Raw genomic sequence first — 23,488 nt, 5'->3', positions numbered from 1 at the left:
GGCACACACACAAAAACAGTTTAGGAACAACTAAAAAAAAACATGAAAAACAGCACAAGGTGTTGACCTGGCCTCCAAATTCACTAGATCCCAAACTGATTAAGTATCTGTGGGATGCACTGGAACAAGCCTGATCCACAGAGGCCCTTCCCCTCAACCCATCGGACCCAAAGACCCCAACTAACAACATTCTGTTGCCAGACACCACAGGACACCCTCAGAAAGCCTATGTCCATTCTCTGATGAGTCACAACTGTTTTGGAGGCACAAGGGAGACCTACACAATGTTAGGAAGGTGGTCATAATGTTATGCCTGATCGATGTATGTTCATAAGTTATGATGTCAGACTTAACCTTTGCTGTCAAGTGATGATGTCAGTCTTGTATGTCCAAAAACGTTAAAGAGAGGCAAGAGAACTTGAGTTTTTTGAAAATCCTTGTATGATAATAAAACATCTTATTTATCTTCTGCAAATTTATGAAAATAAGTGGTAAACTGAAATCAAAAAGTGAATTTTTAAGCAGTGTTATACGTACTTATTGTCCTGTATCTGTATTCTGGTCCAGTACAGAGGCTTCATGGGACAGGCTGGCTCGACGGTAGGTTTCCGTGGGGCCTTGTCCATGTTTTGGCTGAGACTAAACCCCCCCATAGGGGGTGGCGGAGGGGGGCCGAAGCCTGGAGGAGGGGGAGGAGGAGGTGGACCACCTCCAGGTAGGCCAGGAGGAGGTGGAGGGGGTGGCGGGACACCTCCAGGGAGAGGGGGTGGTGGAGGGGGTGGTGGTGGCGGCGGCGCTCCAGTGTTGCCTGGAAAAGGGGGAGGAGGGGGTGGAGGGGGTGGTGGGGGTGGCGGTGGTGGTCCTGAGAGGCCTGGTGGGGGAGGTGGAGGAGGGGGAGGTGGCGGGGGTGGTCCAGGAGGCCCTGGAGTCGTTTCAGCTTTTAGATTCAGTCCAATAGATTCCAAGTTGAGTTTCTTTGGCAGGTTCTGGCTGGGGCTTTGAGCGACGCCACCTCCATCACCCTCGGGGGTCTTAATGAAGGTCTCCCTGTCCGTCTGGACGCCCACGGTGCGGCAGGTTTTCGGTGGTGGGTCATCCACAGTGGACACAGCAGCATCCCGGAGCTCACAATACTGGTCCTGGCCCACCTTGGACATGTCTCTTCGCATCTTAGCAATGACTCCCTCCAGGTGTGACACTGAGACAGCATGCTCACCTCGCAGCTGGAAGATCTGAAGCTCAAAGTCGGACTATAGGGAGCAGAATGTCAGATATAAATCAAACTCAGAAAATTCAGTCAATTCTCATAATGAAACTGTATTGGGTGATAGACGGTGTTATTCCTAGAACAAGACTTGGATCACAGCGTGTAATTATTCTTCCATGGGGTCTACAGGAACGTGATTCTTTGAAAAAGCAGTACATCAAACTTATTCCCATTAAATGCTAATCTGAAGATAATATCCAACTCTCACAATAAAAATCTGGGCACTTCAGTTTTCATTTGACATTTCAGACAATGAAAAACAATCCAACCAAAGCGAAGTATTGATTTGGGACAGAAAGGAAATTGTTTCGCAATAAATCTTACACATGTTCCTGATTAACTCATGTCAGTTTAGAAACAGAATTAGGCACGTTCGCTCCCTTTGTTGTGGGTTTACTGCGGTACATGTTTCTCTGTGTCAGCATCAGTCCTTTAAAGGTTGACATCAAATTAAGGGCTCTCAGCAGACCGGCTACAGAAACCAGTTCTGAGGTCATACGTTTCGAGGAAGCGGTCCACAAAGCAATTTAACAGCGGTACAAATTATGTAACACGGCTCAAATTCTTTTATGTTTTCCAAGAGCAGCTTTGGGCCTTGTTTAAGGTGAAAGGTGACAAAACACGCCAGCTAAATGTTGCTTTTGATAAATTAAACACCTTTAAGAGGGATTTGGAGAGAGACATCATGTGGAGACAACAGACATGTCCATCACGGATCTACATTTGTGGCAAGAACTGAACATTTGGAAGTCAGGATATTATACAAAATATATAGTAAAGGTTTGCATAAGTTATTAAACTGAAGCTCTTTTAGATTAGTTTTATTAACTATTTTGTGTTAAAGTAAAACATCAAGGCTCCAGCCCCATGCGACCCTTCACAGGACAAGCAGTTAATTTTTGTATCAAAGTGCAGAATGCAAATGTAAAAGTTAATGTTCGAGTCATTATGGAAATAATATAAATATTTTTATTATTATTATTATTATTAAATGATCTGTGCAACATCTCAGTATGAGTGCAATTAAATTCCACACACAATATCTCTCTTTATTATATAGATATACAGACTTACTGCAACTAACTTTGTCTAGCTGTCTGCAGTGGAGCACACTGTTTCACTGAGTGTGTCAAAAGACTTTTTTATAGACACTACCTGGCATCTTAAAGTCTGCGACATCTGTAAAGTTTTAGTGCTGTGAATAAAATCCTCCGTTTGAGCTGCTCCAGCTGCTGCACCTCAACATTTTACGCTCACTCTGTGCCATCTTGTGGTCAAGACGGTCAACTGCTACGACGGACGATACTTAGAAATGGCCTCATGGCTGATTTTACAGTTCATTTATTCCTAAAATAAATGACTGATTGCACAAAAGTACAGCTAAACCTTGTTTTACATATTTCATATACTTTTGTTTCAGCGCTTATCTTTGGTGTCAATATTTGGTAAGTATATAGAGTCTGGAAGCGAGACGAGCATCCCTACTTAGGTTTTGTTTCTGGAAGAAAGTTGACTTAGAAACTATGTTCTTGCAAAGATCGTTCGGGCAGGATTTAGGCGGTGATGGACATAAAAGTAGCTTCATCTGAGCCCCACTGAGTTAAATTCGTTCAATTTAAACAACAAAATGGCTCTGATTGATTGTGGTTGGATCAGCTGCATGCAGAGTTATTTTTATTTTTTTTTAATGTATCAGTAGAAATAACCTATAACGATGTCCAAATGGCATGTTAGCAGACTCATATTCCGAGTCTATGCTGGGCCAATGTACGCAAGCTAAATACTACAATTGTCTGTCCTGACAGAGATGGTTTATTTATCCAGTTTTCAGCCTGCTACGGTCATATGAAAGCTTACATGCATCCTCTCCAGATCTTCCTTGCACTCTCTCTTCAGCTGCAAGAGGGCAGCCTGATGCTCTGAAAGCAGGCAGAAAAAAGGGACACGTGTCACAACAGAAATGCATTCGGCGTTTCTCCATTTTTTTCCAGTTATAGTTACATTTTCTTTAACTACTAGTTGAATTAAACATTAAATTACTATCAAGCTAAGCTAAAAAGACAGAGCCATGACAACAACATGTAGTGCTGCCTTAAAATGGTTAAATTCTGCAGAAGGGTGGGTCGTTCCCTTTATAAAGGGCCACATCTACAACTCAACCAACCAGTTTTAAATGTTACTGCTGGCTGGATAAAGACAAAACATTTTGTCAAGCCAAAAAAACTGGTGACTTTTCTGTAAAGTTACAGTGATGTTAAGGAACATGTATAATGTGAGACTTCAGTAACTAGGAAGTGGAGGACTTACTTGACTTTGCGAGACCATAAAATAGCTCTGTCTCAGTACTGTAGATAACCTATATTGCATTGGTTAATTAACAACTGTTATCACTGTTAACCTCGATATAACAATCTCCCTCTTCTGCTTCCAGTGTATCTGTCACTTAAATTGAGTCCCTCATCTCAACATGCGAGTCTGCATTTCTCTTTACAATTAAGACAATCAATCAGAAACAAGCCAGAAATACACGAAGAAGACAATCCTGTTTGTAATACCTGCACGGTTTATTGTACAGCACAAAGCTGTGGTACAGTAATGATTAATATGAGTGAACGATGACTCACCCTGGCCTTAGAAAATCTATTTAAACAGAAAGACTGCACGCAGTTTCAGTTTCTGCCCAAGCATTTCATTTTAGGGTCATAAATGTGGATGGATCAAGAGCAAATATTGTGGAGAAAAGCATACGATGCACATGCTTATAGGTTTATCTATGCGGCTCAGAGTCTGGACTACAGCTCTCAAAATCCACCCGCTGTTCTCTTTCCAGAGTAAAACTGGAATATAGAGCACGGATCACTGGAATAATCCATATTAGATTGTCTTAATCTATTCTCAGGAATGTATCTGCTCCACAGGGAACATTTAGCAGCTGTTGCACCGCTGCTGTGTGTTTGCACTCAGCGTACCTAGAACCCGAAAGCAAAGCATTTCTCTTAAATTGAATCAGCCCCGAGCGCTTTTAACCTATTTGTGTGTCATGACACCTTTAGAATACGAGAAGGGCCGAACATGGCGTGCTGCCCAGAGCGTACTTGATTCCATTAAATTTTCTTTTACTCTGCTAACACACATAGACGCTACTCTGTCATGAAACAGCAATGACCAAAACAGGATCATTAAGGTGTGTAAATGGATTTAAGAGATGTGTTACACCCTTCTGCTGATACTTAGCACAACTAGTCTTAGACACTTAAAGTTGTCAAGGGCTCTACTTTTCTTTCAGTGTTTTAAAGGTGAAACCCAACCCAGAGCTTTCAGCCACACAGGCCATCCATTCATGGGATGAACATTTTATTTTTATCTCCACTGGTCCTTGTCAGTAAAGCCAGTCAGTGTTAAGGAGTGTCAGCATGGGCTTAACTGGCATGATCCGCTGTCAGCATTCCTGGTCTTAGGTCAGTAAATACAGGTAGCCAGCTTCTAAACGAGCTTGAGGTTCTTACCTGCTTCCGTGTACTTGAGCCCCACCTTCTCTTCCTCATCTTTAGGCTTGGGTGGGGGCCACACGGCCTGCAGACGCCCAGGAGTCCGGTCCTCACTGTCTGTAGGGGACGTGACCTCTGTCTATGGGGAGAAAACACATCACCGCTCTATTATACATGTTTGTGGTAAATATAATGGAGCAATTTAAACTCCACAAAAAATGATTTTTATTTTCATTATTTTAATTCTGTGATGACATACGGTAGCCTCTGTGGGGGTTTTGGGTTCCTTGGTAGCGTATTTTGAGGTTCTCTCAAAAATGGACCTCAGACTTTCCTTGTCATTCTTGATTTTCTTCCTCACTGCCTCCACATCCACACTTTCTGTATTATCCTTTTTGACCTTGGGGCCAAAAATGTTCCTGAATGTTTCATATGCCATGTCTGAGGTTTTCTTTCTTTCTGGTGTGGATGTGGGAGTTTCTGGACCAGGGGTCTTCTCTTCATCGACTTTTTCTCCATTCTCAGTCTCTTTTTTGCCGAGCACAGGATCAGCCACTTGCAAATCGTCTGACTTCTTGTCGTCATCCTGGTTGTCTAGGTTGAGCAGCTGGCTGAGCTGTCCCATTACGACGCTTTTCGTTTCTGCTACTGGTTTAGGCTGAGCGTGTTTTTTGACTGGAGAGGGTGTTTTCTGCTCGGGAAGGAGCTTGGCTTTGTTTACAGTTTTCTTGAGGCTGAGCAGGGCCAGGTCAGCATCCTTTTCGCTCTGCTTGATCTCCGACACCACCACCCTGTCTTCCCCCACCGCTCCTTTCTTCAGCACCCGCAAGCCACTGAACAGAGCCGGCATCTGGAAGGAAGGAGCCTGAGAAAACGCAGAGGCTTTGGTAGGGGATGAAGTTGACGATGTAGGGGAGGTGGCAACTGATGAAGCTGGTGGTGGTGGTGTTGTTGTTTCTGGTGTCTTTGGAGTGGTTGTGTGCTGTGTGGCATGTGGCTGGTTGTCACCTGTGGACTCCTGAGGTGCAGATGACAGTGAGGTGGGTTTCTCAAACCCCGAAACTGACAAAGCATCCGATTGCTCTTTTTCAGGAGTCTTTGGACTGGAGGGAACAAGGGAAGACATCTGGGTGGAGTGAGGCTCCTCATGCTCCTTCTCAGCCTCAGCACTTTGCTCACATGTCTCATCTTTCTGTGTACTGTCTGTCTGTTGTAATGGTGAGGTCACATTAGTGCTATCGGCTGTAGCCTCCAAAGCCAGATGCCCAGAGATGACAGAAGGGACAGGCTGAGAACAATCTATGCCAGCATACTCATCGCTCTCCTCTGTTCCTACATCCCACATACTATTCTCTCCAGCAGCTGATGTTTCCACAACCACAGACGCTGTGGGAGTACTCTCTTTGAGAGTGGAGCAGTCTTCCTGTTTCAAAACTGAAGAGGCCAGAGCTTTCCTTCTGACAAATTTATCAGAATATAAAATAGCTTCTACGCGGGATCTCTCTGCAAATGTGTGTGTTCTAAACACAGGCATTTGATACTGCGCTTCGTTGGCAACGTCGGGTTCCTCTCCATCCTTATTGTTCGTTGTATCCTTGTCCTCTTCAGGTGGGGTAGACTTTCCGGTCCTGGTAAGCTTCTCTGACAGACTGCCGCTGCTGCGGGCCACCTCCTCATCCTCAGTTTCTGTATCACTGTATGTTTCTACCCTTGTGACTTGGACCAGGTCTAGGTCAACTGAGGCTGCAGCTGCAACTTCAACTTTTTTGCCAGAGTCTTCAATTGATGGTTCAACCCTTTGTGTTGTGTCACACGAAACAGTCACATCGTCTCTTCCTTGAAGACTTATCTCACTGTTAGCAGCTTGACTAAGTTCAGCTACAGGTGTCTCTCCATCTGGCAGCTCCTTGAAAGACGTCAGAACGGCTGACTCCATATCTGAAGGGGCATTCCAATCACGGGTGAAGACTCTGCTCAAGGCATTCATCAGGGAACCAGTCGATTGCTTCCCCTGTTCGTCTGAGTTATTGCTTAAACCGTCCATTTTTGTTCAATGTGCCACTCCTGAGAACAAGCAGAGGGAAACCCAAACAGGTAGCAATCCAAGCACAGTGTCCATTGAAAGTGTCACAAAAGGTTCATCTCCACACCTCCAGTTATCCAAGCTGCTCCTATTCCACCTCCACTGTAGGCAGGGAACAAAAGGCTTTTGTATGGACAAACCTCTCAAGCTCCTCTTTCCTTTTCCGAGAGAACACCAGTTACGACAAGACTATCCTGTAATTCTGTTCAGTGATACACCATACTTTCATTATATCACAGAAAGACTACTACAGACTGATTGTTGTCAGTGGTAGAGTTGGGTTTAGTCTCCTCCCTGTGAGCAAAATTCCCATGACACTGCAAGTGAAGTCAAGCTGTTCAGTGGCTGGAAGCATGTTGTTGCTGTAATCTCCCTGGGACAGCAGGAGAACAGAGTTCACCTGCCTTTCACAGAAACATTTCCAACTGCTCTGACACGCCGAGCAGCATTATCCATAAAGATGCGGGTTATACTTCTCTGTGTGCCGGTGTACAGACTGGAATCCACGAGGCTTCTAGTTTGAGTCTGCCTTCCTGTGCATGTCTGACTCAGCTTACAGGACAGCCTTGTGTGCTGCTGTGTGAGAACGACGCTTCAGGTTGTAAAAGAAAAAAAAAAAAAAAAAAAAGGGTTTCACTGGTCTACCCAGTAACCTCCCTTCAGGTCCCTCCCTCGCTGGGAGGGGACCTTCAGAGCCAGGAAACACAGGTGTCTGATTACGTTTGCTCACTTCCGTAAAATGCCGGCCGAGGTAGAAGAGCGAACACAGAGGGAGGGGGTCAGTCTGTTGTCAGGTAGAGAGCAGAGGAGGTGCAGTAAAACAGCATTGCACCATTAAGCTGTGAGCAACTGCAACACTGGGCTTAAGACAGAGAGATTAGTCAGGTCGGCCGGAGCCAACTGTGGCTAATATGCTAAAACGCTAACATTTGTGATTAGCAGACTGTGAACACTGAGAACAAGGGTGAAGTCATAAAAACTGATTCACCTACCTTCATTATGAACATTTACATACCGAGCACTGACCCTTTGACGCAAACTGGACGTTTGTGGACAACCTTACATGCTAATGCTAGCTAAAATTTACATGCTAGCAAAAAGTTGTCAGGTCGACATTTATGGAGAAAACAGCAAATATAAACAACTCAAGTTTTTTAGCTTATGCTTAATTACACATTTTCTATCATCTTTGTTAGACTTCTGAATATATCTCGGAAAAGAGGCGAGTTCAACATGTTGTTGCCCTTAGCAACCAAAGGTCAAAGGTTCCGGAATGCATTCCTTCAGCCCAAACTGCCTGACCAAGCCTAGACTGGCTTAAAAGGCACACTTTGTTTTACATCTTGCTTTGTAATTTATTTTCATTCAACTTTATTACAACCCAAAATCAAACAAGAAAAATGACATGACAGAAAATGGAAGACATAATGATTCTAGTATAAAACTGTACAAACAATGAGATTACTCCAGAAAATGTACTTGCAAACGCAAATGCCTCTTAAGTCAGACTTTCAAAATAAAAATGAAAAGCCACAAATGGAAAGGGGGTTTCTGCGGCTGGGGAATTAAGTTATGTAAGAGCAGCACTACTTCATACACACACAGTAAATCCCTCGGGAGGTTGTGCTAGAAAGAGACAAGACTGATGTAGAAATGAAAAGTGACGCGCATCAGCTCAGTAGTGACATTATTCATTAAACAAGTAATGCAAGATTATGTAATCACCACAGATCGAACAAAAAAAAAAAAAAGAAATATAACTGGGTGGTGTCGTCACATCTCTCCATTCAGCAGTGGAGGTGTGTTTTGGTAATATGAAAGTATGCAAGCCTAAGTATGTGAGATTTCATAACAATACTGAGTGGCTAATTCTGTACAGCCTGCCCTTTGTACCGGTATGCTAACTGATTGTGCTCCCATCAGGGCTGTTATTTTGTTTTAGGAAAACAATGCATGGCTTGTGCAGTCACACAGCCCGTCTACAACCACACCCAGATAATGTGTCTCATCCGCCACAGGAATGAATGTCTTTGCATGACGGAATCTGGGCGGCCGTCCAGAGACGGAAATAAGTTTTTCATGTCATTTTCAGATCATTTGTTATTTACCGGCATAATTAAAGCTTAAAACACCAGGAAAATGGTGCACTGATTGCTGCAGGTGTTGAATTGCAACAACAGTGAAATCATACAAATTATTTCTACAATTATTCCAGATAAAAAATGTTCAAAAAAGGATGAAAGAGAATGACTGATTTTCTTTATTTTGCTATGAATGTATGAGGTTGGAATGGAATGATCTCAATCAGTTTTGTCTTAGGACCCTAGTCTACAGATTAGCACCCCTGAACTGTTAATCCATTTCTAAGAATTCATGATCAGGTGATTAAATGCCAGGGTGCAGAGAATTCCCCATGAGCCCCACGAAGGGGGAAAAAACAGAGCGCTCTGGAGTGTGAAAATCTGTATGTGTCTGACAGCTGACTTTGTTTCTTTAAGGCTTTAATTGTGCTCTCACCGTACACTCCAGCTTCGGGTAGTAAGGTGTGTCGCCGATGATGTCATCCTCGGGAGGCGTGATGCGCAGGAATTCCAGGTGATCGGGCCGTGGAACGTGCGAAAGGGGCTCCTGGGGGTCATCCCCATCCAGCATCCAAATGTCATCCTGACGCAAGAGGGAATCTTCTACAGAAACAGAAACAAACAAACAAACCCACAGGGTAATTATATTGTGCAAGGCATCACAGCCGAAATTAATTGCGAAAACGCCCAACATAACAAGGGCGATCTGGTGTGACACACAGCTAAATGAGCAGCACTGAGGCAAGTTGTTTTTCTGTGTCATCTGTGCAACAATAGCAGAGCAAGGTGGAAGGCATACATCAGAATCTCTAAGCATCAAACGGGGAGCAAGAGACGGCCCCTTTTTAGCTGCAGGCTTGAGGGCACATGGTTATTTTTGTCTGCACTTAGGCGACTCTGTTCTCATGGTCAACACAACCAGAAAGAGTCATTGATCCAATAAGGAAAGATGGCTGCAGAACGCCGGTTTCAAAAACAAGCACTACTATGAAATACTGATTTCTATTCGTGACACCTTCATTGTAACAGAAACATACTCAGCACTACAACTGTACTACAGAAAAGTCACTTAAAGGTAGGTGTGTGTTTATTCCTGAGGCCCAGATGGAGAGGAATGGCTTGACCTTAATTTACCTTAGGAAAGACCGGCCTCTTCAAACCGTGCCTCAATGATGAGCGGAATGTAATCACAAAGACTGCTCGGAAAACAAAGTTTAACTCAACCTCTTGGTGCTATTTTTTGCTGCAGTGTGCTGCAAAGGCTGAATTCGTTGTGTGCATTTCTGAGCATCTGGCCTTTAATATTTAGTGCTCAGAGACGCGCTGCAGACACAGCATCGACCTGCAGGACTAAATTCCTATGAACAAGATGAATTACATTGACTACAGGAACGCAGCATCGAAAAATCAATTTCACATTCTTGTCACGCGCACAGAAACATGACATATCAAGATGCATGCATTCACTGTCTGAGTCGCTCATGCAAGCAAAAGGGAGGAAAGGCTAAGAGATGTGGGGTAGGGATAGTGAGGACAGAGAATAAAGGAAGGAGAAGACAACACAGTGAGGGGGGAGGGTGCAGGAATCTTGGTGACCTCAATTTCCTCCAGCTGTAAGACAACACCTTCACCTGTTTTGGCAGAACTATGAGGTGAAAATTGAGAAATACTCATCAATTCCTGTTCGATAAGACGCTAAAATATCCCATTACTTTGATATGTAATGAGTATCCTTACAGTATTACTAGCCCTCCGCACAGCAGTCAATTCCTATGGTTCGGAAGTCACCTTGAATAGATCCCCAGCGTCTAGTGTCTGAGCCAAATGCTTTAAATTCACTTATGAGAGCCCACACACACACACACACACACACACAACAAAACTAAATGGGGGAGCTGCATTAAAAAAATGAAAGCATTGAAATGCAGCCTCAGTATTCTACCACTATCGGTCATTATGAGCCAGCAGCGAGGTCTGCAGTCCCCCATGGTTATCTGGGCCTTTGACAGCAGGAAAAAAAAAAAAAAACAGGATTAGATTAATAACTTTTCATTATGATAATGCAGCGCTGCACGGTCCCGCAGTGGGAACTGCTGACTGTAGGCTGGGATGGTTCCAAATGCAGATTTAAGCCCAGGCTGGGCAAATGAAAGAAACTACTGATCAGAAACAGCTCTCTCCACAGTTCCTGCGCCATCTTGTCCAAGGCTTATCCACCTGCCACAAACACATTTTGAAATATGTTTGCTATATGCCTTCATGGCTTAAAGAATGATATTTATGGTGAAATCTTGAAGGAATTCACTTGACTGGCAGCCAACCAATCTTTTAATTATTTATAAGGTGGACCGCACTGCCACCATCTGGACAGGGAGAGGAGAGAACATAGCTGTCTTCCTGTAGTCAAAGCAAACTGCTCTTTGCTGCATGCTAGAAATAAGACACAGTGCACAACACCGCAATGTTAGAACTGTACACAGGATATGGAGAAGCAGCTCTTCAATGCATTAGGTAATGAAGGCAGTGCTTGGTTACTTGCCAGCTGATTTATAACTCTCTCCGACATGCATGTGCACTCAAACAGTGAGGTTAAATTTACTGGCCTTAGGGAGAACTGCCCGCTTATTGCCATTTAATCTCACTCTCTCCCTTCTGCTCTAAAAGCCAGAAGTGGATCACAGTGTCTGTAACTGAGTGAACGCAGGGCTGTGCAGATGAGATTGAGTTTGTCTGCCGGCTGATATAGAGTGATGAACTTCTAACCGAGCAATGCCAACCAAAGCCAAGATTTGTCCAACAATCCTTTTCCACAAACATAGCACACTGTCCTGTAGCAATGTCTGACCAACAGAAGTCTCCATTTCTAAACACATGTCCCGGCTGACAGTTCAGTAATTTGACAGGATGGCTTTCTGTGGTAATGCAAGTGTTTGATTCTAACAATAAATCTATCCGTGTTTTCCGTGGCTCAGAGGCCGTATGAACATGACAGGTGGGTTTTGTTGCCGGTGGTGATGGATTGATCTGCCAGTCACTCCGTCAGCTGGTCATCACTCCCTCAGTGGTCAGATAAATCTTTCCGGAGGTTGTAGAGAGCTCTCTAAAACAGACATGAAACCACTAAAAGCAAAACCACTTCCAGGAACTGTCTGTCTACTTTAGCTGCAATACTGTGAGTGATACTGATCATTTCTACTGCAGCTACTGCAGGGAAGGCAGAAACACCCCCGATCAGCCACAACATTACAATCAATCACAGGTGAAGGGAATAACATTAATACTCTTGTTGCAATGTAATGTTCTGCTGAGAAATCTGGTCCTTGTTTTCATGCAGATGTTACGTAGACACGTACCGCCCACTTAAATATTGTTGCCGACCAGGCACACCCACCCCATAGCAGCTGCCTTCCCTGGGTTAGGGACAATGCGACTTGCCACACCACAAAAGCTGCTTAGCAACAACTCAGAAAACATGAAAAATAGAAGAGGTTGTTGGCAGGGCTTCCTAACTCCCCATATCCTAAACTGATCAAGTATCTGTGGGAAGCTCTGGAACAAGCCTGATCCACAGAAGCCCTTCCCCTCAACCCACAGGTCCCAAAGACTCCACTACCAACGCCCTGGTGCCAGACACAATAGGACTCCCTCAGAAGGCCTGTGTCCATTTTCTGATTCACCCGAACATTGTGGGAGCCAAAAGGGAGAAGTAAACAATGTTAGGCAGGTGGTTTTGTTGTGGCTGACGAGTATTATATTTATATATATACACACAATAGAAAAATCATCTCTGTAGACAAAAAAGAATTCACTCTCACAGAACAGATTCTTATTAAAAGCACACAAACAGCTTTGCCCAGCATGCCACTAAAATCTATAACCTCATCGTTCAAAGTAAAACGGGGCCATGTGGCATGGTGAGTACTCTACATCTGGCAGCCTCTGTCCCCCTCATCCATTTCAGCCAAGAAGGAGAATCATAGATTTTTATATAAATCATGAAAAATGCAGGATTTATAAATCACCCGGCTTATATTCTGCCCGTCATGCCCATTTTTTTTTTCTGCACAAGCCGGTCGGCTGTGCGTGACTGACTGGCTTGACTGCCTATGCTAAGGTCCCTGCGCCGTAAGGTCAGCTACAAGTGGAAGCTGAGGGACTAGCGCTGTGGTGCCCTGGATGAGAGTCAAAGCAGAAATGTGGCATGACACGACGCTCGCAGAGATGTCATTACTCACCGAAATGTAATTTTTAGGGCTAATGGAATATTCAAGGCTGAGGTAAAGGGAAAAGTGCTTTTACTGCGCCTGGCGGGTCCTTAATCGGGAGATGGGGAATGTGGTTATCTTCGACTGGTGAGTGTAGCTTCAGGAGAAACCATTTAAAGCTGCTCACGCTAAAAACGTCCAAAAGCTTGAAATGGAATACAGCTGAAGTTTGCTAGTGTAGCAAAGTCATTTATTAAAAGAAAACAGGTTATACGTTAAAAGAAAAGGACCTTTGTGCCCCGATCCTCCTCTCTGCGCTATGCAGCTCAGAGCGACAGTGTGAGACAGCCTGAGAGAGAAGCTCTCTTAGCCTGTTTTGGCAGAACAGACTTCATTATCTGAACAGAGCTGGGCCTTGTCCTGACCGGGTGGAACAATGCCGCATGGCAGCGCAAGTTGCGTTGAATGACAGCTAGCAGGGAGAGCAGGGTGATACACTCTTGGTCTGCACTTATCAGTTTCATATGACCTTGCTGGAGCATATTAGGTAATCTGATTATGGTATTGGCGGCCATATGTCAGACAATAGTAAACAGAGAATTAACGAAGGGCGGAGTAAAGAGAAAAGTGTGAGACTGATGCTCGACTGGTTTGATAACTGATTTTTTTTTTTTTTTTTAAAGCAGCTATAATCAATAACCTCATAATAATAATGGATCAAATTATTGTGTGTAATGTAAGCCCACTGAACCTTGTGGTGTGATGCTGCAGTTTCTCTCAGCTCTAAAGAGCTTTACAGCATATTTTAGCTTATTATATTGGTTTTCTAGAGTCTGAACAATGCACAGATTTTAGGGAGCAGAAAATCCAAATACAGTATATACTGACAAACTATATCTGGCTACCTACCACATGAACATGGCAAACAGATGCTTTCTGCTTGAGTGATGGTTGTTAGCGAATGGCATTTTAAGAGTTATATGATGCGGCCATTGTTTATCAAATTTGCGGTAACGCAAAATAGTTAGCAACTTAAAGTGTAAACGATATTGACTCTGGACAACCATCTACTCAGCAGGGATTCGTATCTACAGATATAAGATAAGATAATCCTTTACTTATCGCACAGTGGGGAAATTTGCAGTATTGCCACAGCATATAGTTTTAAGGACAGTGCACACAAGTGATGGAAAAGCAAATATTAAATAAAAACAGAAAATAGCAAATTAAATCCAACAGTTAGTGTATGTGGTCTACTGGGAGCAGGCTTGGTTGTACAGCCTCACAGCAGCAGGAAGGAAGGACCTCCGGTAACACTCCTTCACACAGCGTGGGTGAAGCAGGCGCTGCCCAGTTCAGCCATAGCGTCATGGAGGGGGTGGGATCGTTTTTTTTCATCGGGGACGACAGCTTTGCTTTCACCTCCACAGGCTCAAGAGGGCAGCCCAGAACAGAGCCGGCTGTCTCTTTTTGTCTGATGCTGCAATGCTGCCGCTCCAGCAGACCACTCCGTAGTGGATGGCTGATGCGGCCACATAGTTATAAAAAGACCTCAGTAGTGCTCCCTGCACTCTGAAGGACCGAAGTGTTCTTAACAGGTAGAGTCTGTCTGGCCTTTCTTATAAATTGCCCTAGCATGTTCAATCCAGTCCAGTTTTTTGTTCAGAAGAACACCCGGGCACTTATAAGAGTCCATTCTCTGGATGTTCACCGGTGTGTGTGGTGTGTGTGTTTGTCCCTGTGGAAATCCGCCACCAGCTCCTTGGTTTTACCCACATTAAGCTGGAGGCATATTTCCTAGCACCAGACTACAAAGTCATGGATAAGTCCTCTATATTCTCCTCATCCCGGATGAGCCAGACGACTGCAAAGTCATCAGAGAAATTCTGGCTGGTAGAAAGGTGTCTAGCCGTCAGCAGTGTGGAGGAAGAAGAGGAAGGGGACCAGGACAGTTACCTGAGGGGCTCCCATGCTGTAGACCATCAGACACACAGCCCCGTGTCCTCACATACTGTGGTCTTTTGGTCAGGTAGTCCAATACTCAGGATGTGAGGTGGTGGTCCACTCCTGTGTGCACCAGCTTGTCCCTCAGTATGACAGACTGGATGGTGTTGAAAGCACTGGAGAAATCAAAGAACATGATTCTCACAGTGCTCCCAGGCTTCTCCAGGTGAGAGAAAGTTCTTTCCAGGAGGTAGATGACGGCATCATCCACTCCGATGCTGGGCTGGACTGGACGACAGTGTCTTCATCAGGTGAGACGTCAGTGCCACTGGTCTGTAGCTGTTCAGATCTTTGGGATGTGGGATCTTAGGCACAGGTACCACACATGTTTTCCACAGCTGAGATAAGATAATATCATAATGCACTGAAATATCGGTGACAGGTCGATATTGGACAATAAAATCGGCCTACTGATATATTGGTCCAGCATCCACATCATAAACATTTTGTTTCAGTCTCATGACTCATTATAATTTCTGGCCCTGCTGGATTAAAGTAGGTTTAAATTCCCAAGGATAGCGCACCAAAGGTCCAGCGTCAAATGACAAATTAAGTTATGAGCTGTCTGGTGAACATTGGTGAAGCATTTCAGGATGTTTACAGTTTCTTGCGCTGCTTTAAAATGGCATCTGTGTTGACGTAAAGAGAAGCTATCCCACATGACATAGATTATGTAACAGAAAATTGTACCTTATGCATTGAGTGCAATGTAAGAGCATTAGCATATGAAACAAACAGGAAAATTTGTTACTTTAAAATTACCATTATCATCTGCATGATCACGCTCATTAACAAGCACTGAGCTTCAATTAGTGAGCCCAGATTAAAGAGCCCGGCTCATAATTAGTTCGACATTTGCAAACCATGAAGGGCCAGGCTTCACACTGACCCACTTAGCCGCTGTTGGCTGGACCCTGTGATGTTCATTTATCTGCGTTAACATTTGAAGTGTATTCAATTATAGAGCAACACAAGGGCGACCTAGTAGACAGCCAAGACGCAGCAAAATCGACGCAGGGAATTTATTTAAGATTAAAGGTTTAAGCTTTCACTCGGGGGATTCACTCGGCAGCATGTAACATGTGGCGAGCACGGCATGCAAGTGCGGACAATGCGAGTGCATCTTGATCTCGCAGAGTATCACATGGACGGCTCATGGGTTGTAATATCACGCTCAAGAAACGGTGGAGTCAGATTTCATATCATGTGAATTATGTGTGTTTATAGATGCCGATGGTGGCATTTGTGTTTGCACGCCTAGGTGAGGACACACGGGGTAATTTCAGAGGGAATTGATCCAGATCGTTTCCACATGAGTAAATCTGGGCTATTTATTCCACTATCGAGCAGTTAGTGTAGCTCCACGTCGCTCAGCTGAGCACTGCTGTCCGTGTTGCTTGGATGTGTACATGTCAGTCTGTGATGTAACGACTCGAATACACTAGCGTTGTTAAAAATTTAATATCGTTCCGGAAATAGAGATAGAGAGGAGTCGTTCACACTAATCCATCCATGATTTATCAGAAAATTACATAATTGACGGAAAGCCAGTTTTTGTTTGCCGTTTAAAGATTGTGAATGGCATGATTAACCAGATTACTGCAGCAGATGCAATATAATGAGGTAAAGTAGTATCAAATTGGATTTAGTAGTTTGGAGTGATTCCAGTAAAAGGTCTGCATTTTAAAGTGACAATCTAAATTCTTCCAGTCCAGTCAGATTGATTTATCAAAGTCTGGATATGACTGACCTCTTTTCCTTTTCCAAATTCTGAGAACAACTGAGATCTGATTTTACACTGCACACAGTGTGAGTGAAAGGAGTCGGCTAAGAATTCTTTTCACATTACTCACGGCAATATTTCATACTGATCCACTGCCAAAGAAAGCTCACTAACAAAACACATTTCCTGTGGCTACTTGAAATATGAAATAAACTTAATCTTGACTTTTGCCATCTGCAACGGTACAAAATGTTCTGTTCGCATTTAGCGACTGGCCATGATTTAGCATTCAGCATTAATTTCCAGATATCCATTTATGGAGATTACGTAAGAAGTATCTTAACGGGATTTCTTCATGGGGAGGTCACCACATAGACCCAGTTCATAACAATGGAAGTCTATGATTGTCATAATACTTTCATCAGCAGGCCACAGGCTTGGTGACCATTGTTTTATCTTATTCAGTCACAGATAGTGAACTTAAAATACTTTAATTCAAATACAAAATTGTCATTTTAAACCACTACAGAAACACAAGCTGGTAAAAGAGTCTGGCCAAAATCTTTGATGACAAGTCATGCTGACATCTCAGAACTAAGTCAATAAGGTTGTTATGTTTTTGCAAAGGTTATATTCGGTACATTGTGTCTGTCAGTGTCAGATTTACACACAACAGTCCGGATTACAGAGGAGAAAGTGTCTGCAAATAAGGAAATTCTAATCCTTTTGTCTGCAGCCCTTGTAGGATCCTGATCCGTTGTCAGCTTCCTGTGAATGGGGTAGGATGCCGGTTTAGGGGAAGGACCGCAGATCCCAGAGAGGCTAAATTGGCAATGCTTCAGTTACCCCCGTGCTCACGAGAACACTCTGGTCAGGTCAAACTCTGTGTCAACTTTAAGCCTTTGATCTGGGACACTCCCACTAATCTCTGCCTGCCCTGCGGCACCGAGAGAGTTAAAGTGGATCATCAGCGAAACTGTTCTCAGGCCCTGCTTGCCCCTCGTACAACTCTGTTGGGGAATTTAAAAATTTCGGTCACATGTCAAACCTATAACCAAACCAACAGAGGCCTATTTATCGTACTAACTAGTTCATTAGATAACAGCTGCAATGACATAGTAAATCTCCCTGTGAGGAGAATGTCTGGCAGCTACAATGCTGTAGAGTAATTGCTTCAGTATTTCAAGAAAAACCTCAAGAACTGGATCTGACACACTTGCTGCTCTTTCAAAGATTGGTTTTCCTTGTTCTGTTCCAGAATCAGCAATGCCACATGAAAGGCCTACTCTGACAAACGCTTCAGATCACTGACACGGTAAAAGCGCTGATGTCAACAGTAACACTGAGGCAGGGAATGTGAACATGAATCAGCGCCTTCAAAGTGAGATTTCTGACAACTCACCTGTTGTTGTGGAGTTGCTGGAGGAGTTCCACTTGGAAGTGCTCGGCCGCCTGCTGAGGTTCAGATCCAGACGTGTGACGGTCCGCTTGTTGCCGTTCTTGTCGATGACCTCTGTGAAGATTTTGGGTTCATCTGTGTTGCTGGAGCTGTCTCGGTCTGGGTCCACATCCTTATCCGAGAGCAGCACGATGCGGTGGTTCAGCTGCGGGCTTGTCTGATGGGAGGACAGAGGGGACAGGACCGGGGACATGCTCTGGAGGCTGTTTGAGGCAGGGAAAGAGGTGTTGAAGACTCCGGCGAGAGAAGGTGACGTGGGGCTCTTTGCGTGGAATCTGGTTGAGGGTGAGGGCTCGGTGGTGTGGGACAGGGGTAGACGTAGACCTTCAGAGAGTTTGTTGCGTGTCTTTTCACTACCGACACCCAGCATGTGTTCTCTGTTTGTCCCTGTCCGCTCTCCGGGACCCTCCTGCTGGCACTTGCTAGTCCCTGGAAGTGGAACAGCCAGCTCTGGACTTGTGTGGCTGACATGTTGAACTCTCCCTTCCACATCCTGCACTTTGGCCACAACCCTGACCCCCATATTTGGTCTCTGGCTGATATCACTGTAAAGCTGTTGAGCTGTCTTAACCGATGCCGATGGATTCTCAACTAAAGTCTCAATGGGAGAATCGAACCTTTTGATCGGCCGAAGGTTGCTCCCACTTTCACGCCGAGTCAGACCCATCATGAAGTTGCAAGAAGACGAGTCATAACCCAGCTCGCCATCATACTCCGAGAAGTCATCACAGAAATCGATTACGGGGTCAAATGTCCGGCTGTCCTCCATGAAGTCCCAGCCGTCACGGGCAATTTGGAAAGGCTCCTCCATTGGCAGGATGGGATTACTGATAGCACTGACATAAGAGCCGGTTGCCGGGCTCTCAGAAGCTGTGGTCCCTACGATCTGCTTCACTTCTGAAGCTGCACATACGGACACATTATTCTCAGTTGGAAGCTCCATGCATGTATTCCCATTGTTGACTTTCTTCTTCATTTTACTGTGCAGGAAATCCTCAGCACTGTCCAGCTTCTTTCCTCCCAGCTTCTTCAGCTTTTTGCTCTTGGATGCGCCTTTCTTAGGCTCTGGGGACACGGCTCTGGAGTAGTTGCTGAGAACCTGACCTCCGATGTAAACTTCCTCGCCCTCCATGTTATCCTGGAGTTTCCCATCCTGGTTACCCATCCTGACTTTGTTAGCGCAGTCCCTGCACAGTGATAACAGATCGGCCAGCAACTGGTGGTGCTCAGCTGCAAGCCAGCAGAGCTCCGCAACTGCCTCCTTTGTTGCCTGCTGGGAGTCGAGGAGCTCGCCCGAGTAGTTGGAAGACTGGCCTCTTTGTTCGGACGCTGCGAGATCCTCCTTTCCCCAGTCATGGTCATTACCGGCCCCGGCTGAATGAGGGGCGCGGCTCTTGTACTTGAAGCTCGGGGCCCGCCTCTTGGGGAAGTAGAGGCTGATGTTGCTCAGCTCACGGATGGGTGCATACAGGAGCAAGACGGTGTGTGTTCCCTCCATGACGGGTGCCATGTTAATCAGTCAATGTGGGTGAGCGGTCAGCCCGCAGACAGAGTGACTGGGCTCGGACTGCAGAGGAGGATCTGTGGTTATTCATCACCGGGCCTGTCCGGGTGCTGTCGGAGAGAAAGTAGCACACAGCCATAAATTTGACTTTAGATGCACAGCATGTGTAAATGAACAGACATTTATTACTTCCAAATGCTACACTTTAAACCTGACAAAAACCTAATCTTTCATTTTCAAGAGCCACTTCTTTCAATGCAAGAGTACTACAGAGAGGGCCCTCCATCAGTGGGCCACTTCAAACTATTGACGAAACAGTTCATTAAAAACTTCCAACAATGCAAAGGTCTTACTGAACAGTGAAAAAAAATCGCCTCTTCGTCCTCGCCTGCGCCGTGAAACATTTCTAAATCGCATGTCATCAACATTTCAAGAGCTGCAGCATAAAACCTGCCAGTGTCACACAAGGTGACGACGCACGCAGAGCTGCGCGCCACGGAGCTGCCATCGAAAACATGTTTACAAGCAAAACAGACACGTACTTTACCGGTGCTCCAAACGCCACCTTCACCATCTCCCAGCATCCCTCAGCTGTTTATATCACAACATAATCCCGTGGGCTGCTGTCACCTTGCAACAACTACGGGTGCGTGCGTGCGTTAAGATGGCAGCAGAGTTACCACCAGCCCGCAGGTTCTCAGGTTACTGCAGCCAAGTACAAACTGAGATCGACTAATATTTAGCTGCCTTTATTAACATTTAAAACGAAACACAGTAAGAAATGCGTTTTTTTCATCGTGTAAGCTTCAGTTTGCTGTCATATACTCGTAATTAGAAATCTGAAAGTGCGTGACAGCCAATTGCACCTGCAGCAGGTGAAACACATGAGCAGCTGGTGAAAGATAAACAGTCACTTACCCGATTTAGTGGCATGGCAAATATTTCTTCACATCTCTGTGCTGCAGCCAGCCAGTGCTCACCGCTGCCTCGCTGGTCTCGTCGCACGTGATCGACGGGAGTTTTGTCCAATAGGAAACGTCAGCGCCGGCCCCCTGCTCTGTGATTGGTCCTCCGGTGTTTATCCTCAGCCCACATTTTGAGTCAGTGCAGCTGCAGCTTGCAGGTAGGCCATGTGATGGGTTTCAGCCTGAGCGTCGAACCGGGGAGAAGGGAAGTTTATCTGCTTTTAAGTTGTTTTAACTGTCTTGGCCATTTGTACTGCCTCACGTGCTAACCTTAGCTTCTTTATGAGCTAACAGAAAGGTGTTCGAAATGCGCCTTTTGAAGGTGACGCCATTTCTTACGAAACAGAGACACCTAGTGGATAACTTGTGTATCGACAGTTATTGGCCTACTACCTCGCTGGTAGTTAGAAAACGAATATTATTAAAATTACCTAATATTCATTTATCGCCACAAATGAGGTTTTATTTATATCATTTATGTTATGTTATGTAAAAATATAATAACGCATATTAATATAAATAATAGGATAGGAATATTGTATTCTTATAATGTCTATTGATGCCACCACCAACAACAATAATACATCAGAATAATATTATTATATATTTTATTGATTTGTTTTACAGAACAAACAGAGACTCCAGAGATTACCATATCAATATACATAAAGTATGCACATAAATAGGAGAATTTAATTTAAAGGAAAGATTAAAACTTAGTCTAAATAACAGGCATCATGGTAACATTTGAGGAGTTATTTAACATCTGGCTTTTGAAAGTTATAATATGTATCTCAGTTGGGAGACGAAGATGGGTTACATTCGTTTACTTTTACCTCCAGATGGCCCACATTTATATTTAGCTTGTTCTGCGGTGCTCTAGGGGAAGACAGTTCATTAAAGCAGTGGGAGACAATTAATTGGGCTCTGTAAGCAATGATCCATTGTGATGTGTAGCGTTTGCCACCACTTCTGAAATCATCTCAGTATTTCCTAATCGGTTGGGATTGCTTTGTGACCGGACTCTGGTGCAAGTTTGGACAGTAGCCTATGGGCGGAAGGACGTTTCTGAATGAGGTGCACGCGAACCAAAGAAGGATTGAATAGGGACACGTGACATGATGTGCGACGAAGAGTGGGAGCGATTAAGCCAAAAAAGAAACGAAGCAAATAAGGAATTGCTGAAGGACCCACGCATTTAGACAGAGCAGCTCTCAGCAGTTCGCAGTGCTGACGCTAGGGGGCAGCATCGCACCATGATATGTTTTTATTTATAGTCGAAATGAGTGAGCCTCATTATGTCTGGGCAATTTCCCCCAACTTTGGGCAACCAGATTAGAATCATCACAGGTATCACACTGCGGAGGGCTTACTTTGCATTCATTAATTAGAGGTTAATCAAATGCATGGTGAGTCGTTTAGTCAGATTGTTTTAAATAGTTGAATACACGTTTTAAATAGTTAAATGCATGTATAGTAGGGTGTCAGTTCTGTGGGGCAGCTTTTTAATTAGATCTGTCCACGAATCATGGCCAACGTGGTGTTTTAGGGTAAATTAAGTGTTTATAATGGTGGATGTTTGTACCTTAGTAGTGATAATGCTCAATCTGCACAGAAATGTTTGTTTGTGCACGGTAATGCAGTCAGTGTGACGGTATAGATCCTCGCCCCCCCACCCGTCAGAGAAGCGTGTTGTGTACGTGTGCTGCTGGGGAGCTGACCGTGGTGCTGATCTGGACCAGTTCCCTGCACACGCTGGAAACCGATCGCGCATTCTGAGGAGGGAGGGCGAGGAAGCAGCTCTGAACGTGACTCTGTTACAAAGAAAAATAATAATAAAAAAAAAAAAAGATTTGAATATTCGCGCTTGCATTAATAAGGTCTGCCGGTGACGTCGCAGATAAAGACCCCCGCCGCCGTGTATCGGCTGCAGGACGTGGCTCCTTCTCCTGCACCGTCCCCACTCGCTCCAGCCCACCGATGCTGACACACACCACTCCTCCTCCGGGCGTTCGAGCGGAGCGGGGCGTGAGCACAGGGGCTTGAGTGACACATGCTGCGGTAGTCTTTCTCCCCTCCGCTGCATGGCCGTGGACTAGCTATATGCTAATATCGACGGGAGAGAGGAGCCAGAGAGGAGGGAGTCTGATCGGGCTCCTTTTGCAGCCATGGCTGAAGGAGGAGAAGGAGAGGATGAGATTCAGTTCCTCAGGACTGTAAGTACATTTCCGGCCGCTTGCACTCTCGAAGCGCCGCTGTGGAAATATGTGTCCCTTTCGCGGTGCCTGCCTGGCGAGATTTATCTATTCCTGTCGATCGCCGCCCACTTTGCTCTCACTGACAGATGTTATTTTATCGCCTTTGATAACCCTCTGCCTCCTTGCATTTCTCAGACGGGGTGGTAGAGCTGCTATTGTTTTGCGCATCGTTCACTGACAGCTATTGTCTTTTCTGCAGTCCCCGTCTTAAGAAGTTGCCACCGGTTTTCTGGAAAACTTACCTGTGCAGCTTAGCGCGCCGCTGTCATCTTAATTTGACTCTGGTTTAACTCAAAGCGACTGACTTATCCTTTAAGCATCACTTAAAGCCACTGAGTTCTGAATCAGTGTGCAGGCTGGGTGTTCAAACGTGCTATCCTGGCAGAGCAAGCTGCCTGTCCAGACAGTCGCCCCAGGGTTCCTGTGCAGCAGCAAAGGTCTGTGCATATGA

General features: G+C 44.8%; 2 protein-coding genes across 3 annotated transcripts in view; one reads left to right on the top strand and one right to left on the bottom strand.

Annotated features, from left to right (window-relative positions):
• The window catches only part of LOC311505388 (formin), a 53,193-nt gene extending 33,052 nt beyond the window's left edge, over positions 1–20,141 (bottom strand). Inside the window, exons 1-5 of one of the 2 annotated variants that reach the window (XM_084568937.1) lie at positions 18,254–20,141; positions 9,356–9,522; positions 4,774–4,894; positions 3,125–3,186; positions 538–1,250 (exon numbers count right to left, since the gene is read on the bottom strand). In XM_084568937.1, the coding sequence (XP_084425063.1) occupies positions 538–1,250; positions 3,125–3,186; positions 4,774–4,894; positions 9,356–9,522; positions 18,254–19,820 (2,630 nt within the window). In that variant the 5' untranslated portion in view covers positions 19,821–20,141. Of the gene's footprint in view, positions 1–537; positions 1,251–3,124; positions 3,187–4,773; positions 4,895–5,014; positions 7,448–9,355; positions 9,523–18,253 lie in introns of those variants that run through there. The other variant, XM_084568936.1, reaches the window with a different exon arrangement.
• A 2,806-nt stretch (positions 20,142–22,947) lies between these two features.
• The window catches only part of LOC311505387 (ryanodine receptor 3), a gene marked incomplete at its 5' end in the record, with an annotated part of 106,637 nt that continues 106,096 nt past the window's right edge, over positions 22,948–23,488 (top strand). Inside the window, 1 exon segment of the mRNA XM_084568935.1 lies at positions 22,948–22,995. Within this exon segment, the coding sequence (XP_084425061.1) occupies positions 22,948–22,995 (48 nt within the window).

This window comes from Chelon labrosus, assembly GCF_963514085.1.
Source record: "Chelon labrosus genome assembly, chromosome: 20".
Taxonomy (NCBI): Eukaryota; Metazoa; Chordata; class Actinopteri; order Mugiliformes; family Mugilidae; genus Chelon; species Chelon labrosus.
This window is presented reverse-complemented; position numbering and strand designations above follow the sequence as displayed.